This window comes from Siphateles boraxobius, unplaced genomic scaffold, assembly GCF_051911475.1.
Source record: "Siphateles boraxobius isolate OS27281-9 unplaced genomic scaffold, OSU_SipBor_1 6, whole genome shotgun sequence".
Classification (NCBI taxonomy): Eukaryota; Metazoa; Chordata; class Actinopteri; order Cypriniformes; family Leuciscidae; genus Siphateles; species Siphateles boraxobius.
This window is the reverse complement of record NW_027509186.1, coordinates 19,716,552-19,736,332: the sequence shown is the minus strand read 5'-3', so window position 1 is coordinate 19,736,332 and position 19,781 is coordinate 19,716,552. Positions and strand designations below refer to the sequence as shown.

Sequence of the window (19,781 nt, the reverse complement as noted above, 5' to 3'; positions counted from 1 at the left end):
TGCCTTTATCAAGATGGCAGCATCATTATTTTATTTTTACACAGAGATTGGTAGGTCTGTTAGTTAAATCTTTTGAATTTAGCTATCTTTGTTGCATTATATGCCAAAGTGAAAGTTCAGAAATGGGAAAAAGCACTTTTGTTTGTTTTTTGCCGCAAGTTTGCATGCCTGTGACTCTAAAGATAAAAAGAAAAGTAATACTCTAAATTATTAAAGATATCTTATCCTTTTAGATTCTGGTTTTTATCAGACTTTTCTAACAGTCACATCCTTTGGACTTTCCTGCTGAACCGGCCCGAGTCCTTCACATAAAAATCAGTTTACAACCTACGAACTCGGGGAAGGTCTCGTTTTTCGTTACAAGCTGTTCACCCAATACAAAAAGTGTAACATACATTCAAACTAAAATCAACCGTTTAATGGGGCTATATGTAAGAATTTTTGATTTTTTGTTTTATTTTGATTTATTCTTAATCCATTTAACTGTAGGGGAATTACAGCTAGACCCCATATACATAGAGAGACTGATATGCTCAGTGAAGACCAGAAGTCAAAGTTGAAGTTCAATCAGTTTACTTCTCCACACTTCCAAAGGAAAATGAAAATGGGTTGGAAATAACTTAGATAGATACAGAATAGTAAGAAAAGATTTAAATCCATGTATTATTTATTATTTATTTATTAATTCGTTAAATCCTCTAGCTGTATCAGCCTCATTTTTTTAATAAGCCTAGTGCTTTTTATAGTAACATTGGTCATTCAGTTATTGTTTTCAATTGTGTATATGATGAATACTGAGTATTCAGGCATGCGGCTGATTAGACATACACATTTTTGCATACTGTGTAGGGAAGTATTCATATTTGTCCATAGGAACTGAGCATCAATCTTTGATTACTTGATTACACAAGTACAGCTTTCATCCAAAGCTTCTAATTTCACTAGTTTGTTATATTGTTTTCCTTCATCTGAAGGAGCATCTGTTCTTTGCATTTGTCTACTCTAGAAGACATCTGAAAAAATTGTACACAGTATTTTCTTGCAGTATTCTATCAAGAATATAGCCAGCAGTTGTTAAAAGCAACACTGGCAATAAAGAAGGGCACATTATAGTGTAGTTGTCTCAGCGGCCATGGCAAGCAGGGCTTACAGAGCTGGTAAATGGCCCTCGTGTGTGTCTCTCCCGCCCTATAACATCCTCAGGGGACCGGCATGAAAAGATTGAAAGTTTGCGACAGATGTCAAAAAACGAGGACTGAACTTGGATGCGTTCCTGCAAGAAGCCAAGGTTTTCAAGCCAAATGTTACATATTTAATCCACCCTGACAGACTCCAGTCCATGTGAGAATGTAGCCTGCTGCTGAGGGAACCACTCTTTTCTTTTTTGAAACCCATTTTCTCGCTCTACTGTTGCTCTTATTTATGTGGAATTATTTATTTTGAAATCAAGATGGATCCAACTTTTTCTTGAATATGTTGGCTGAGTGAAACTGTGCGAGTGAAAGCGCTCTTAATATTAAACACATATTTCTTGCATTTTACAACCGCTTTAATGGCACGCTCAGGGAGATGTAGTATTATGAGTCTATTGCTTTTCTTTAGTGATCCTGTCAGAGCACTAATGCGGAATATTAGATTTGAGGTGAAATTGTGATCTAACTTTTGCCGCTATAAGTAGAGCACATTAGGGAAGCTATTCTGATTATAGGCAGTACCATTGTGCATTTTTCAACCATAAAAAACCCAATTCTTGGGTGAAACTGTTGGGGGAATTATCTGACAGCAACAGCAGAATTATATATCAGCTCTGGCCTCGGCTCATCCTGGCCACTGATATACTGAAAATGCCTTGGTTCTTAATGATTCAGCCACAGTGGGAAAAGATCATGTTCAGGGCAGAGCAAGTCCATCCACTCATGGGTTATTTATTATTAATGGCTTCCATTTTGTAAGAAAGGCGGAAAGTGATGTCTTAAAGTGTGTTGGAAGATCACCCTAAACATTTGGAGATGTGTTTTGGAAGTAATTGAACATGAATTAAGACCGTGGTGGTAAACACGCACACCTTTATTTGAATCTTAGACGGGTAAGTAGGTTAGTTAGTAGTGGTCAGAATGTTGACCACTGAAACGTTTGTCAGTGGCCGATGTGGATATCTAGAGATCATAGGGCCAGATTAAACATACTATGTCGGCATTTAGCCACATGCCTGTGGGCACTACCGAGGCACTAGGCGCTTAAGAGGGTCCATTTTTGTGTTGTTCATTGTGAAGAAACCTTTGGGTAATTGTATGTGATCCTATCTATGAAAAATCAATGAACAAAATTTATCAAAATAAATAAAAAATATTGTAAAATATTATTGCAATTTAAAATAAGTCTTCTACTTTAATACATTTTAAAATGCAATTTATTCCTGTGATGGCAAAGCTGAATTTTCAGCAGCCATTACTTCAGTCTTCAGTATTACATGATACAGTTCTTCATAAATAATTCTGATGTGTTGATTTGGTGCTCAAGAAATTCTCAACGTTGAAATGGTTATGCTGCTTAATATTATTATGGACACTGACAATTTGTTTCAGGATTTTTTTGATGAATAGAAAGTTTAATTGAACAGGTTTTATTTGAAATGTATAATTTTTTGTAACAATGTCAGTTTGTTGCGGTAGTTAGTGTACCGGTCTTTACAGTGTCCGGCCGTACAGTGATTACATTACTTGCCCACCATGGCACCACCTCTACTGTCGTTTTGCTTTTTTTTTAGAAATAAAAAAACATTTAGTTTAGTTAGACAACGGACACTACAATAATAAACATCTGCTCTTCTCCATAAAGCACAAGCTGCAGAGTCGCAGCAGGAGTTAGATTTCAGAGAGTAAAGAGAAATGACTGGCAAGACAAAGGCGGAGGATTTGGTCATTGACAAATATCTTGTAAAATATGTGGTCAGTACCGCCGTTCCTTATACTCAGGGTACGCTACAGTGAAAAGCGAGCCCGCATTCAAAAACGTTTTCAATTCCCCACATATTGATAGCGGCTCCCTGATTTCTGCAAGTTATAGGCCTATACGTAGACTTCTCGTGACAGCGAATTCGCAAGTTTATTTACCGGTGTGGAAATTTCCTCATCGTGACTGACATCCCTAGACTTTACAGTTACTTTTGACCAACTTAATGTGTCCTTGTTGAATAAAAGTATTCATTACTTTGAGCAAAAAAAAAAAAAAACCTTTTGAACGGTAGCCTAATGTATGACAACACAACAAATGAAAATAATTATACCAATTGAGACATGCATAACATTGCTAATATTATTAGATTGAGAGAGTGGCATTTAACTAAATATTTTGTTATAAAAAATAACTAAAAAGCTGCACAGGGACTTTTTAAACTCGGTTTATTCATATAAAGCATTCAAACAAACAAACTACATACATTTGTTATTTTCCAATGATCCATGGAAAGTTTAAGTGAGCATGTTGGATTGTTCCCTGAACTCTGCAAAGCTGTTTGCGCAAACAGTGTGACATTTATAAAAATAAAGAAATAAATAAGCAGATATATAAAATGATTTATATAATTTTTTCAGCAACAGCATTAATTAGATCCACAAAACTACTTGTGATGGTTAGGTCTAATGAGCTCCCATGACCTTTTGGTTCCCTTCATTTATGATTTTGCTCAATGTTCCTCATTTCAAAGTCAACTTGGAATTTTAATGTTGCCATGTCTAGATTTCTTTCCACTTTTTTCTATGGCTATGTTTACCAGTCATCATCTTTTTAACAAGTGTTAGTTTTCCTCAATGTCTACATTAATGAATTTAAAGATGTTTTCACTTAAGCAGCCAGCAGATATTTCTAGCATAAAGCCAATCATTTATGCATATTTAATTTATTAAGCATAACTAGGCCAAGAAACAAAACTATTTTACTTTTGGATCTTGCCACCATTTGTATGTTTATGAAATACTCAGAACGTAATTCATAATGCATGATTTTTTTCTGCAGGCTTCTCAACAGTTTTTTTTGGGGCATCTACAGAGAACTGGACTCCATAAATAATAGTTACAAGCATACAGGGCCAGGGATAAAGAAGCAAAATAAAATACAAACCAACTATTGGCCCAGAGGTGTAAACATCAGCCTCATCAAAGAGTTATATAAAAGAAGATTTCACAGGTTGCAAATGGACTTGTGAAGTAGCAACAAGCAAAAGCCTTTTAACCCTCATATGAGTTAATCTAGAGTTTTAATGCACACTTTCATGGCTCTGCTCTGATAATGTCACCTGAGAAACGGATAAGTAAAAGGAGCAATTATGAACGGTTCCAAGGACAGCTTAATGGCCAGAAACCTGTGGTATTCTCAGAAGATGAAACTCCCTCGCGATGATTTCACTGAGTGGTATGGAAAGTCATCTCTGCATCTGCCGTTTTGATGCTCAATATCGATTTTGAGGCTCCTTTCAAAGCGACTCTCTTCTCGGGATCAATGGAAATGTAATTTGAGTGAAGCTTCTCCTGCTCTAATGAAAAACTTTGCAAAATACATGTGGTGCAGAAGTCCCTAAAGGCTGGTACAGATTAAAAGGGAAAAGATTCTCTTCTAATCAGCTGGCTTTTAACTCCCTATTCTAGATCTTAAAGGAGCAGCACTTAGCATTTTCATTAGAAATTCATGGGCTTTTAGACCATTGATTGTGTGTTGCAGTTTTGCCAACATGTTAAATGGATTGATGATGGAGCCCTCATTGTTGTGGCCTGATGTCTTCTGTTTGATTTTATTCCAGTGCCCCTCGTCACTGCTAAAGGAGATGATGTGGAGAGTCACGAAAAGGTAAGGGTTGAAGCATGTTTACTTTTGTGTAATGGCATATGACAGCAGTTTGATTTTAAATGGCATATCTGTAAGCTTGGCTTTTTGTTTGCTTCTCATACATGGATTAAGAACTATCACCCTTTGTACAAGTTTTGTATCTCGAGCACCATAAATGCAAGCTACAGCTATAATTTTTGTGCACCAATTAAAGCCAAGCATATATATATATATATATATATATATATATATATATATATATATATATATATATATATATATAATGTATATGTATCAGTTTTCCACAGCATCCATGATGATTTTTTTTATTTTCTTTGTAAATAAGCTTAATTTTGAAGTGGCCTGTTAATTAGGGTTGCACAATATTGAAAAAAAAAAATAAACCTAACAATGCAATATGTGACGGGGAGAAGGAGGCAGGAACCAGCGAACCTTTAACAAACTTTAATATCAAAAATTAAACAAATACAAAATGAAAGTTCACGGACGATTGTTGTCACATATAACAAAACAAACACAACACAAGTCCCGGCCTGGCCTCTCTCGATCTCCACTGTTGTCGTTCCTCCTTTTATGCTTCCGCTCCTCCATGAGAGATACAGAGACTGGTGCGTCGCGCAGGTGTCGCTCATCAGTAATCACGCCATCGGCCTCGTCATGCTCGCCACAATTGTGGTTTTCTGCGATATGGAAAAAATACAAGTTTCACCACATGGATAAAATAACTCCACTTGAAAATTATTAATTCTAAGATGATTGAAGTGATTTTGTTAGGGAGTGCGTCGGCATAGAAAAAAGAGCCGAAGAAGTACTTTTTACTCTAAAGACTTGTGCGTCCGTGCGTGCGTCCGTGCGTGCGTCCGTGCGTGCGTCCGTGCGTGCGTCCGTGCGTGTGTGCGTGCGTGTGTGTGCGGAAAGGAGGGGTTTAGACAGACTGGATCATTGGATGATTCGTTTGAGAATCATTGAAAAATGTGGTGATGTGCAATGTATATTAGGAGAAAATTAAACTCTTTTTTATTAAATTTTTTACCTTTGATGCATTTAAACCCGTTGTAGGAGACCTCCAAAACAAAATTAGGAACCTTTAAAATAGCTTTATAGGGGCCCTTTAAATCACAGCCTGCGCAATTTGACAATGGCAGTAAGCCATATCACAATATTGATTTTTTGATATATATCGTGCAGCTCTATTGTGCATGACTTTTAATTCCCTATGATGTTTTTACAGATTTCAGATTTGATTATTAACATATGTCAAAAATTACTTTTACATTTATGCATTGGTTATCCAAAGCGACTTATATTCAAGTTCAAATATATTTTATCAATCTATGAACTTGGTGTTTTGCTTCTATAGCTCTTTGCTCTACTGAAACGGTCTGAGGCAAATTATGAAACATACCACCAAGATGTCAGTAAATTAAAAAGCAGTAGTTATGCATTGGTCAAATCACATTGTAATGTCCATATTCTAGAGTTGAAAGGGTTGCAAACAGAAAGAAAAAGTCAATTTATCAGTTATCTGCCACAACATGCTGTTTATTATCGGTTATTGTTGGTGCATCCCTGAGCCTGAGGTAATTTAATCTCTGCATTTTAATCAATACGTGTTTCTTATTTGGTTCCAGATGCATCTTCAACTTGTCAGGCTGTGTCTTTGTCTTGCAATAAGCATTACATTGATTTTGTCTTACTCTAAGGGACTTTGACAGGGGCCTTCACAGCTGAGATGCTGAGCATATGATCCTTGCTACAAGTAACATTTTTCTCTTTTATTGCGTCAGCCATTTCTGCTCTCCGCCGATTGGTTTCACGGTTAATGCATTCACTTTCTCGTGTAGCTTTTGAGTTTTAAGCAGAAAGGCCACTGACATTCTGGGTCAGGAGAGGGAACAAAGAACAGAGAGCAAGAGAAAGAGGAAGCGAATACATTAGAACGGATAAAACGCTGTAATATACTTGTGTTTAGACCTTGGCCAGGGTTCAGATGTCCTTTTACATCTGGGGTTTTTAGCAATTTTCCTTTTCTTTGTTGATATTGCCTTCTCCTTTTTTAATCCTTGATTAAATTAAAAGTGAAATGGGACAGTTTGTTTATCTTACCCTCACTATGGTCGAAGGTTCAAATGGTTGATTGAGTGTAAAAGTGGACTTTTTAATGAACAGATCTCTCTAGGTCCTTTCAGACGCATGGAGAGGACAAGAAATAGACATGAAATAGTGGAGATGCCTCTCTTGATTTGCACAGCAGGATGACTGGATGGACAATTGTTCAGGCCCTCCTGTTAAATCAATGCTCTTCAAAGACCGCACATCCTTGTGCTCCTGTGGTGAGAGGATTGACTGGTTCCAATCAAGGATCCAAATGAATGTTGCTGTTGCTGTCATTGAAGTTTCTCTTTTTCTGCCATTTCTTTTTGTGCATTTAGTAGGACTGTCATTCGCCTACAGTCCCGTTTAAATGTTTGGAAGGCTACTATTTTGTTTTTGAAAGAAGTCTCTTATGCTCATCAAGCCTGCATTTATTTCATCAAAAAATATACAGAAAAGCATTAATATTGTGAAATATTATTACAATTTGAAATAAAGATTTATGTGATGTTAAAGCTGATTTTTTTCCCTAGTCTTCAGTCACGCGATCCTTCAAAAATCATTCTAATATGCTGATTTGATACAATCAAATTATCAATGTTGGAAACAGTTGTGCTGCATAATATATAAATATAGTGTACAAAACATTTCAGTTCTAAATAAATGCTGATTTTTAAAAACTTTTTATTTATCAAAGAATCTTGAAAAAAGTGTCACAGGTTATTAAAAAAAAATCAGCTGTTTCCATCATTGATAATAAATTAGCATATTAGAATTATTTCTGAAGGATCATGTGACATTGAAGACTGGAGTAATGGCTGATGAAAATTCAGCTTTGCATCACAGAAATAAATTATATTAAAAACATTTTTTTTATATTTTATTATAATATTTCACAATAATACTAATTTTTTTCTGTATTTTTGATCAAATAAATGCAGGCTTGATGAGCATAAGAGACTTCTTTCCTAAACTGTTGACCTTACTGTATATTGAATCGTATAATAAAATTAGTTGAATGATGTTGCAATTTTAATTAAATAAATCACAATTGAATGCGTATATCAATATTGGCTAATAAATAATTAAATGACATACAAATCATTAAGAATAACATTAAAAATAAGAATAACATTAAAAAAGCAATTTAGATGTCAATATATAGTTTTTTTTTATTTCCATATCATTGAACATAGACCTATCACGAGTGTTAGATAAGCATTTGTTCTGTAGCATCTTGCACCAAAATGCTTAATATTTAACAGTTTTTTTAGCTTTGTTTTGATTTTGGCTTTATGTCAAGTTAAAACCCATTCAATCCTGTTGATTCTGTTTTATTCTTTTTGCATCACAAGAGCGTGTTATGTGTGTAACAGGCTCTGTAATCTCATTCTGTGCTGAATATTCTCAATCTCAGTCAGGAGATATGATTAAATACATTAGTTAATTTTAACATATAAATATACATATAAATATATATATATATATATATATATATATATATATATATATATATATATATATATATATATACACTCACCTAAAGGATTATTAGGAACACCATACTAATACTGTGTTTGACCCCCTTTCGCCTTCAGAACTGCCTTAATTCTACGTGGCATTGATTCAACAAGGTGCTGAAAGCATTCTTTAGAAATGTTGGCCCATATTGATAGGATAGCATCTTGCAGTTGATGGAGATTTGTGGGATGCACATCCAGTGCACGAAGCTCCCGTTCCACCACATCCCAAAGATGCTCTATTGGGTTGAGATCTGGTGACTGTGGGGCCATTTTAATACAGTGAACTCATTGTCATGTTCAAGAAACCAATTTGAAATGATTCCAGCTTTGTGATATGGTGCATTATCAGGATGGGTACATGGTGGCCATAAAGGGATGGACATGGTCAGAAACAATGCTCAGGTAGGCCGTGGCATTTAAACGATGCCCAATTGGCACTAAGGGGCCTAAAGTATGCCAAGAAAACATCCCCCACACCATTACACCACCACCACCATTCTGCACAGTGGTAACAAGGCATGATGGATCCATGTTCTCATTCTGTTTACGCCAAATTCTGACTCTACCATCTGAATGTCTCAACATAAATCGAGACTCATCAGACCAGGCAACATTTTTCCAGTCTTCAACTGTCCAATTTTGGTGAGCTCTTGCAAATTGTAGCCTCTTTTTACTATTTGTAGTGGAAATGAGTGGTACCCGGTGGGGTCTTCTGCTGTTGTAGCCCATCCGCCTCAAAGTTGTGCGTGTTGTGGCTTCACAAATGCTTTGCTGCATACCTCGGTTGTAATGAGGGGTTATTTCAGTCAAAGTTGCTCTTCTATCAGCTTGAATCAGTCGGCCCATTCTCCTCTGACCTCTAGCATCAACAAGGCATTTTAGCTCACAGGACTGCCGCATACTGGATGTTTTTCCCTTTTCACACCATTCTTTGTAAACCCTAGAAATGGTTGTGCGTGAAAATCCCAGTAACTGTGCTGATTGTGAAATACTCAGACCAGCCCGTCTGGCACCAACAACCATGCCACGCTCAAAATTGCTTAAATAACATTTCTTTCCCATTCTGACATTCAGTTTGGAGTTCGGGAGATAGTCTTGACCAGGACCACACCCCTAAATGCATTGAAGCAACTGCCATGTGATTGGTTGATTAGATAATTGCATTAATGAGAAATTGAACAGGTGTTCCTAATAATCCTTTAGGTGAGTGTATATATATATATATATATATATATATACATTCATCACCACATAGTTGTTTTTTTAGTCTGAATTTAAGTGCCTGCAACAGAAAGTTGTATCTGAAGAGGGCTTTTTGTGGTTCCAAATGCAGCTAATGACTTTCCCTGATAAATGGTTGATGATCGCATTATTGCAGAATGAGATATTTCAGATTTGGCATGTCATCACCACGACACAGTTGCAAGGCATGTTGGCTACAAGAGAAATGGCTAAAAGAGAAATTGCTGTCTTGTACAGCTTTTTTCAAGGTCTTAGGAGGTTTTAATTTTAAAGATATCCTAGTTACAGGTTAGGTGCTTTACAAAATCAGATTACTTTATGGAAGTTTTTAGATATTTCGAAAAATACCCTTTTTTTTCTTCCATACATTGGAAGTCAGTGGGGACCAATGTTGTAAATTTGTGCCCTTTTAACTTTTATTATATGGACAAAAACAGTTCTCATTGTATTCTTGTATTCTTCCTCAGAATGTAAATTTTTTTTGTGTTCCGGATGTAGTTTAGGGGGAATCTTTTTGTAAACTCCCTTTAAAGACTAAAGACTAAATACGTCTTGGGAGACCCTAAAGACTCCCTACATTTTCATTTATTTACTAGGTCACTATAGGCCTATGCGGCAATACATGACACCATGTATGTACAGGACAGTGGTTGCATGCAAATTATGTTGTTGGGCAGTACACTTGTCCTTGATCTTGGATACAGGACAGGGATTACAGTTTGGCTTGAAATATGAAAAATAATCTACAACCTACAAGTCATGTGATTTATAACACATCCAACGCCTCATAAAAGATACACCAAAGTGCCGTTTTCATCTTCAGCTTTTTAGTCTTGCATGGCCTTTGCTGTCGACCTTTTTCTCAATAACCGGCCACATTGGTCATGCAGCTCGAGGAAAGGCGATGGACTCGGAATCTCAATGGCTCGTGGAACAGAGGCCAAATGAGATTCAACAGGTCATTGGTGTGTGCTGGAATACTCTACCATATATCACAAGGACATAGAGAGAGAACCAACCTTGGTCTGTGTATGGAAAAATTGAAAGGCGGGAACAATCAAGGATTTTTCTGAAGATTTTCTTGATTGAATTGCTCTGGAAGGCGAGCACACACATTAAACCCAATTCCAATTAAGCTCGGCCCTGTAATTTCAAGCAGCTTTTACCATGTGAATTGACTGGTTACTCATGTTTACCTCTTCAAACAGGTTCAGTCCGGTCAGTGCTAGTTTAGCTGAACGATTTCGAGAGCCAGCTGGCAAAAGCTACTTGCAATCTCGGCGTGCTTGGATTGGCAGTTCTAGACTTTGCCATTTGTGCCAAACTGTCTTTTCTGAAGATTTTAAAGAATCCCGCAAAAGAGTGTATTTAACTCACTTGGAAGCATTGAGAATGGTGAAGTAACAGCACTTTTCTGGGCTTACATGGGTCCTACTCTTGCAGGAGGATGAGAAACGGCCATCATGAGAGATTATCATTAGACTCGTTCCTCAGATCAGGGACACACAGGCTCCTCCAGTGAGTTGTGACAACAATTCCTTAAACTACAAGATGTATATGGGACAGGATGAGAAGTTAAATCTTTCTCTGCCATTGGCCATTGGTTCATTGGCAGTTGTACCACTGGCGAAAGAGGCTCCTGGCAGCCCTGAGATGCCACAGTGTGTAGAGTTTATTATGTTCTCGTATGACCTTGTGAAACAAGAAAAAAGATTTTATGCGTCCCACATGTGTCTTTTGCTTTTTATTTGATATTCTTAGCAATGCCCACATGCAGCCATTCTCTTCTTGGTGCATTGTTTTTGTCTCTGATATCCCCCATGTACCACATGTTGGTGGGTTGAGTTTGTCCTTCATTCTCTTTCGGTTTTGTCTATTGACTATAATTATCTTTATTTTGTGTTTGGAGGTATCCCCCAAAGAACAAACCTTCCATAAGGTTATTTTAGGGACGTACTTATTGGTAAAAAAAATAAATGGTAAATACATAGAATTTATATACTAATATATAGTATTTGTTCATATTTTGAATTAGCTTTTATTTTTGTATTTTCAGCTTTAAATTTTGATTTAGTACTTTTATGTGCTTTAATTTCAATTTTCTTTAAACATTTAACTTCATACTCGCTTTAATCTAACTTTAAATTTCAGTTTTTTGTAATTTTAGTAAATTAGTTACTTAACAGCAGCATTTATATTTTTTCTTAGTTTTTTCTATTTGTATTATATCTAATATTAATGTTTTATTTCAGATTTATTTTATTTCAGTTAACAAAAATGTAAGTTTCATCCAATTGGCCCAGTGATGGTGTCCAGTGGTGTGGTTGAAGGTTTCCTGCATGTTCTGTTTATTCGGTTCCATTTAAACTTGTATTACAACATTTTATCATGACCTTGAATACAGGCTGGAATGCCAATTGATTATTTGTCATTTATATAATCATTTATGTAGACATTTGATTATTCTATTTAACTCTGCTTCACAGCATGATATGCTAAAGACCGGCCTCACATTGACGTGATTGATTACAAGCAGACATGGGCAGTATTTCAATTAAATGTATTTTAAATACGTATTTAATTACTTTAGTGTATTTTGTAATTTGTATTTTGCAGGTGTGAAAAAATCTAAATGTAATTTGTAACAAAATACTTTCAGGAAGTGTATTTGGAGTATTTCAAATACTTAAATACTTAAGAAAAATCACCATAGTAAATGATTTTGCCATATTTTCGGTCTGATGTTGGCAATGGCAATGTCCAGGTTAGATGCACGAAAATCACGTGACACCCTGTAGACCGGGCTCCCTCCAAGAAGTGAATAAGTTTTGAACTCTTAAAAATGGCATTAAGGTAAAGTGTTTTGTGACAAATATACAGTCTACACACACACATATTGCACACTGAACGGCATTATAGAGAAAATAATTGTGCCTTATGAGATCAGTGCACTGTGTTGTCATTCATAAAAGTACATCATAGGCCCTACTTATTATGATATAGTGTGTCTGTCGTAACTCCACTGAAATCTCCATGCTAAGCAAGTAAACCGTTCAAAATATAACGTTCACCATCTGCAGTTTTTACACGTTTTTAAACGTATTAAATGAGAAATATTGATATTGATTTTGTATGAAATAATCATCAATCCTATTGTTCTTCAGTAATTGCGCACGCAGCGCGATTCTACTATGGAAAAGGCTCACGCGGTCAGGGCAGTTAGAGTCTCGTGTGTAAAACAAACCCAGACATATTATGATTAATATGATTAATCATATATATTATGATTAAAATGGAATTTTGATTTTGTGACGAAAACACAGAAACCGAAAATTTTTGGGACAGCAGCATTTGTCCAAATTTCAATCTTAACAGTTCTATTTCATCAGAAACGGTCTTAAAACAGGGCTTTAAGTGTAAAATACCGAACTTGTCCTTTAAGGCACGAGTAGAGTAATGGTGATAATCGCTACGTAGCCTACATCAAACACGTTTTGCTATTAAGGACAGCCTACCACACCATTGATGTGAACTTAGCTATACATGACATTTACGTCAGAGGGAGCTATTTCAGGCCCTGTAGAGATTTTTTTAAATGCCCATACTTTTTTATTTTGCTTCTTCGCCATTTTGAATTTACACATTTCTCATACTTGTGTTACAGCTACTATTTGTGTTATTGACCTTTCAGTAATAAAAAAAAGACTTAAGATTAATGTGGGAGTATTTTTGTATTTTCAAAATACTAATTACTTGTATTTTATTTAAAGACATTTTCACATCAGTATTTTGTATGTTATTTTGTTACATTTTATGAGCCATTATTTGTATTTTGTAACAAAATAGTTTTTGATGTATTTGTGCCCACCTCTGGTTACAAGTTAGTTTGTGATGTCAGAAGCGCTGTCAATTTCAAACTGCATTATTGAGTCCTGTCTTTTTTTCACTGCAGTTTTAAGTAGAAAATACTCAGAAATGGTGTTTATTTATGAATTTGCACATGGTTTGTCTTAAAGCATATTTAAAACGCCACATAAACAACATTAAAAACTTGATTTTTCACCACAGGGGGTCTATGCTGTCCATGCTTGCCATTAATTAAATAGTGGAGCATTTGCTCCGGCCATGAGTGATTGAGCAAAACGCTTTGGCAAAGAGCCGAATATTGAGCAGACAGTCACACCACTTTGCTCACATGCTCTGAACTGGGTAGTTTACACCTTTTTGGGGACAGAAGGTAATTTGCATGGAAGACCCTGGGAAATGGCACAACCTCCACAGTAAGCAAAACATCTCAAAACTCTCTAACTTGTATTACCTTTTGGTCTATTTCTCTGGACATAAGACCATTGTACCAGTGACACTGACACATTTAAAATGATACCGAACATACCGGAAAGAAAGTGGGTGAGAAGGAACCAAATGTTGAAGGAAGGACAAGAGGGAAAGAAGCTTTTCCACATCTTCACTCTGTTGGTTGTGGCGAAAGATGCCTGTATGTGTCTGTATTGTCTATCTCAGGAGATCAAAATATCTGATGTTCTTTCAACCTTACAACACTGGGAATGAACAGCACTTTTTTTTCAGATTATAACTAATTATAAAAGCCCTGATATAAGCGAAATTGAAGAATGACCTGATGTGACGTTATTTCTAACAAAATTAGGCCCAAACAGCTTGCCAAAATGTACTTTCTGGAAAAGTTCCCTCTTGCTAGTGAACACCTTTGTACTACCATTGGTTTGTGGAGATTACGTAGTAGGTAGGTGTGCACTGAATCTCCTCCTCCCTTGATGTGGAAATCTTCTCTGGTTCATTTCTTCTGTTCAGTCTGTTGAGGTTGGACGTCCTCGAGTGAAAACATGAACACATTGGAGAGCCGCTTTATAGTAGAAAATGAAGTTGTAATTGTGATTAAATGAGACACTGGCACTGGTTTTCATGTTTAATACTGTAAAGCTGCTTGCTTTTAAGCAATCTATTTTATAAAGTGATAAATAAATACACGTTACATGATGTGCCTTTACAAGAGTGCCGAAATGCAGAGCTCGTGCAAACATATCACAATGCTATGATCAGATTCTTATGCTTTATTAAAAAAAATGTTTGCTGTTCTCATCTAAACTCCGCTCTTAGCAGTGTGGGTGGCTTCGGGATGTTTGCTAACAGTATATCTATGTAACTTTACCCCTAAGCGAAGAACGAAAAGAACTTACTGGGAGTATATCAGGGTCTTAACTGAAGCCTATCCCTTAACTGAAGCCTATCCTGAAGCCTATTCCTAAGAAAACATCTTTAAATTTGAAGTTGATTAATATTAAATTAAATGAATTTATAAACAATTATTACACAATTAAAAGTCCCTAATTAGACACATGTGAGTGTAAAAATATTGAGAACTAGTAGAGGATATAGTGTGACTAACCATGCAGACGTTTAGCCTGGCATCCTGTTACCCACTTTCTTCAAAAAGATTTATATTCGTCCCTTGTCGATTATATGATGAAAATGAGAAAGCATGCGTGTAAATCAGAACTTTCTGTGTGTGGATATATTGGTGCTATGTTGCACAATATAAGGTGATGTATGTCTATGGTGGGGGGCAGAAAATGTGTACAGTTAGTACAGTTCATGACACACTTTCATTTTAAATGAATATGCAAAAATAGAAAATTGATATGTGTTTTTTTTAGTGTGTGTGATGGATCTCTACGGGGGTTGAATTTAGAAGCATAACCTCTCATAAAGGCTTTTAGCATGCTGACAGTCAGTTAACCCTCTCCAAGAAGTTGACTAAATTCATACCCATTAAGCCACCACCTCTACAGCCAACAAAGCAGGGTTTTTGCGTTCTTGTACTCAACAGTACATTTCAAGAAAATGACTGTCAAATGTGTGAGCAGATTTTTATTATGCATGTGAGGACTATGGTTATAATTAATGAAATGTTATAGTTATTATTTTGCCTACATTTGTTCAATATCTGTCAGTTAACCTATTTGAAGTCTGCACTTAGCATCCATTTATCCACAGAAGCACATCTGATGGTGTCTGCTGGACATAAACCTGCCTAATTATGCAGGGCTTTCTGTCCAACTAGTCATTCAGACAGCCCACTGAGTCGATTTTGAAGATATGTAATTTTGAATATCTTTTGTGAGGAAGGAAGCAGGTTTTTCTGGCCAGAACCCACTTACTTAAAGAGGTCATGTATTTTTCTTTTCTTTTATACTGTTCTCTGAGGGCCACTTATAATGTTATCAGGATTTTTACATCAAAAAACATCCTAATCTAGAAGTAATAAGCTATTTTCTATCCTGTTTTTTGACCCTCTCTTTGAAACGCACTGTTTTGATGGGCATGCCACATTCAATACTTATGCTCACTGCTATGATTGGATAACAGTTTTACATTTTAAAATAATTTTTAATGGCCTGCCATTACATTTCGAAAACTTCCTATGTTGAAAAATGTCACGTTAGATTGTTGAAACATATGCCAACAATGTGAAACATTTGCCAACAATGTGAAACATTTATGCGTATTGTATATGTTTTGGTTAAGTCTTGGTTGCGTCAAATAAAGTTCAAGTACTTGGAGTTACAACAATTATAATTGACAAAGGATGACTTAGTGTTTTGGGTAAATGGAATTATGAATGTATGTGCATTTGCTAGTCACCGTGTCATTCTTATAGGCTATTCATCAGGCTATTCATTCAGGATTACAGCAAATGGCTTGGATCAAAACAATAATAAAAGCAGCGGGCTTTCTTCCGTATCCGGCAATCTCCCCCATTAACCCCATGAATGCCGAAGCAAAGGAAAGAACAGCCAATAACAACAGCATATCACATCTATTCACATTTTGACTGTATAAATACTCAAATATTAAATGATCTGTAACAGACAAAGCAGTAGTGATGCATGGTAAAAACATTGTTTACTCAAACTTGTGTGTTGCGACATTGCTGTCGAATCCAATATAGTCAGAACTGCATCATCTTTAATTTTCAGTCTCTGAAAAGCCTGCGGCGAACTTTGAATCTGCAGTAAAAAGAAGCGAACAAATGAACAGTCTTACGCGATCTGACTGGAACTTCAGTTCATCCACGCTTTCTTAAAGGGGTCACCAGCCGCCCATTTTCCACAAGTTGTTATGATTCTTTAGGGTCTTCATGTAAAGTTTGTAACATAATTTGATTAAAATTCCTCAATGGTTGTGTAAAACAACACCCTTTTTACCTCCTCAAAAACACCTCTGTTCACAGCGACCCGTTTCGGTGCATGCCTCTTTAAATGATAATGAGCAACTGTCCACCCCACACCTCTCTTTGTGCGGGGTGTCACACACGACACGTAAAGTGCTGCCTTGGTGGACAGTGTACAAATGGCTGAGGGCAGAAATATGCTAATACGGGACAGTCTGTCAGTGTTCGTGGGCGGAGCATCAATATGACGTCATATTGTTCAGAAAGACTTTAGACTTTTTGAGGATTAAAAAAAGTGAGTGAATGGATTTTTGGATTTTGGGGGCTAAAGAGGCAATGATGTGGAAGTAGGCGTTGATTCTCTGACTTCTACAGAGGCGGTCTTTCGTCGCACTATAACGTAATAATGTGACACGATCCGGAACAAGTCATTTTTTGATCATGGTTCAATAAAAGCTGGTTTTGGACTAACAAAGAAGTTTTGAGTTCTGAAAGGATATTTTTACAGTACAATGACCTATAATATGTCAAAAGATGAAGGATATTTTGGTTTCTCAATTCAAAAAATTACTGATTGACATTTAAAACTTATTTAGTTTGTATGTCATAATTAGGATCAGGTTTAAAAGTATAAAACACTTCCAACTTAACTATAAATATATATTATTATAAATATTATATAACTATAATAATTTTATACAAAAAACTATACAAAGAAAAAACATTTATTTGTATGTATTTATTTGCTTTGGAATTCCATATCCCCAGACCTCTAACCACAGCACTTCTTTTAGTTGCACACTTGTGTATTTGTTTCAGGATCAATTATACAACTGGAGGTGGCTCTTCCGTCTCAACAAGTCCCTGTCTTTGAGTTTCCTGGTCCTTTGGGGTTTCAGAATCAATGTTTTTCTCTTCTTCTGGTTGCCGTGGATTGAACCTCTAACCGTGTCATGATTCACAACGTCACCTTGATGATTCAGCCTCTCCCTCTCACTGTAATGATGTGCCAGACTCTGCCCGGTGTAAAGATATATGACGTGTTTCTCGAAGGGCTGCTTGGAGCTCAGGACTAGAGTAATTGTTAGCAGAGTGGTATCAATAAATCAAAAGCCATCTCTTTTTTTCCTCGTTATCCTCTAATATACCACAATATGAGTAGGGAGAGTATTGAATATTGCTTGAATTTGCTCCCTTCTCTCTTCATGTCCCTGAGGACATGAGATTTGGTTTGAGCGGGGAAGGCTCGTTCAAAGTTTGCAACAGGAACTGTGATCGATTCGCTTTTTCCTCCACAGTCAGCTGGTAGCACTGACAGCTCTGGTGGCAGAATGAGCTTCCTAATACCCTAATTGAGCTGAGCACTCAGGGTTAGAGCAGCATCAGCTCCGGGCACCGAAAACACACAATTTGCAGTGAACTAATGACATGGTGAATCATGATTTATTAGTCCAAATAACCCAAAGGGTCCTCTCCACATTTTTATGTTCTTACAGAAATTTAATTGAAAGACAAATTTATGCATACAGGAAGATTAATTCTGGCTTCATGTTGGAATGATCATATTTAGAAGATTTGCATGAACGAAACCACAATGTCATAATTACCATTAGGGCAACTTGAGATGTCTTATTTGTGGTTGATGGTAATTTGTATTACATAATCAGAATATAACATAAAATAAACTGAAATATAATAAATGGCAAAAGTGTAGGGCAAGGATGCCCAATCCTGCTCCTGCCAATAGACTGTCCCACACAGTTCATCTGCAACCCTAATCAAGCACATCTGCCTTTTAATTTACAAGTGATCCTAAAGACCTTAACTGTCCTTGCTTCAGGTGTGTTTGATTAGGGTTGGAGATGAACTGTGCAGGACAGTCAATCGGCAGGGGAAGGATTGGGCATCCGTGGTGTAGGGTCATTCCATGTCAAATCAGCCAAATTTCAGAAACTTTCCCTGCTCAAATTTTTGATTTTGTTAATGTTTATCTGAAGAAAGACAAACTATGAAAAAAATATGAAATTTAATGTAATATTAAATGTTATTCATATATCATGAATTCATTTTGAAAATATACATTTCATTATAATATTAATAAATTAGAAGATTTCTGTCTATATTTTTGTTTTAAATTCCATTTTAAGTCCCTGATTTTCAATGTAATGTCACACTTTTTGACCCCACTAAATGTCAGTATTTTGTGTTGCCTACAAAGTTATTTAAATGCAAACAAATAAACAAACTATTAAATTTGAGATGCCTAGATGCCTATTGTAATTTAGATATCGGATCTTATCAATAAGAACTTCCCAGGAGGACTTGATGACAGCATTACATTTAGAATAACCATTAGTTTGCAGTTTATTTAGTCTTGGGAAAGGTTCTGTCTCATACATCTCTCTCCCTTAGTGTTTAGGTTGTACTTATTGGCATGCTTTAATAGTGCTGAATTTTCTTGTCAAAATGAATGATGTTATGAGTGCCTCCAGGTTGGACTTTTATTTACTTGCTGGTTCATTTGTAAACACTGCCTCTAATGTTGTCTTTCTCTCAATTTCTCTTCTCAGATCCATGACGCTGACAAACCTCCCTCTGAGAGTCAGCTCGGTGAGTATCCAAGCAGCTTCTGTTTCCTTTCACATCCTGCAGAAGTCAACCAGACTGTGAGGAGCTTTCAAAAGACACCAAAATCCCATGGAAATAATTCCTGTCAGAGACGTCAAGTTGTATTTTAGTACCTTTTCAGTTTGGTAACACTATGTTCTTATCACATTTCATATTGTGTTTCTTCAGACCAACTGTAAATATCACTGATGCCTCATCTAAACCGAAAATGATAAGGTTTATTTTAGATGGCTTTAGTTGAT

The 19,781-nt window shown here is 36.2% G+C and overlaps 1 protein-coding gene across 2 annotated transcripts in view; it reads left to right on the top strand.

Moving 5' to 3' along the window:
• The window catches only part of b3glcta (beta 3-glucosyltransferase a), a 92,334-nt gene that overhangs the window by 10,096 nt on the left and 62,457 nt on the right, over window positions 1-19,781 (top strand). For both annotated transcript variants that reach the window (XM_077208141.1, XM_077208142.1), the window contains exons 2-3: window positions 4,796-4,842; window positions 19,482-19,521. In XM_077208141.1, coding sequence (XP_077064256.1) covers window positions 4,796-4,842; window positions 19,482-19,521 — 87 coding nt within the window. The remainder of the gene's footprint in view (window positions 1-4,795; window positions 4,843-19,481; window positions 19,522-19,781) is intronic.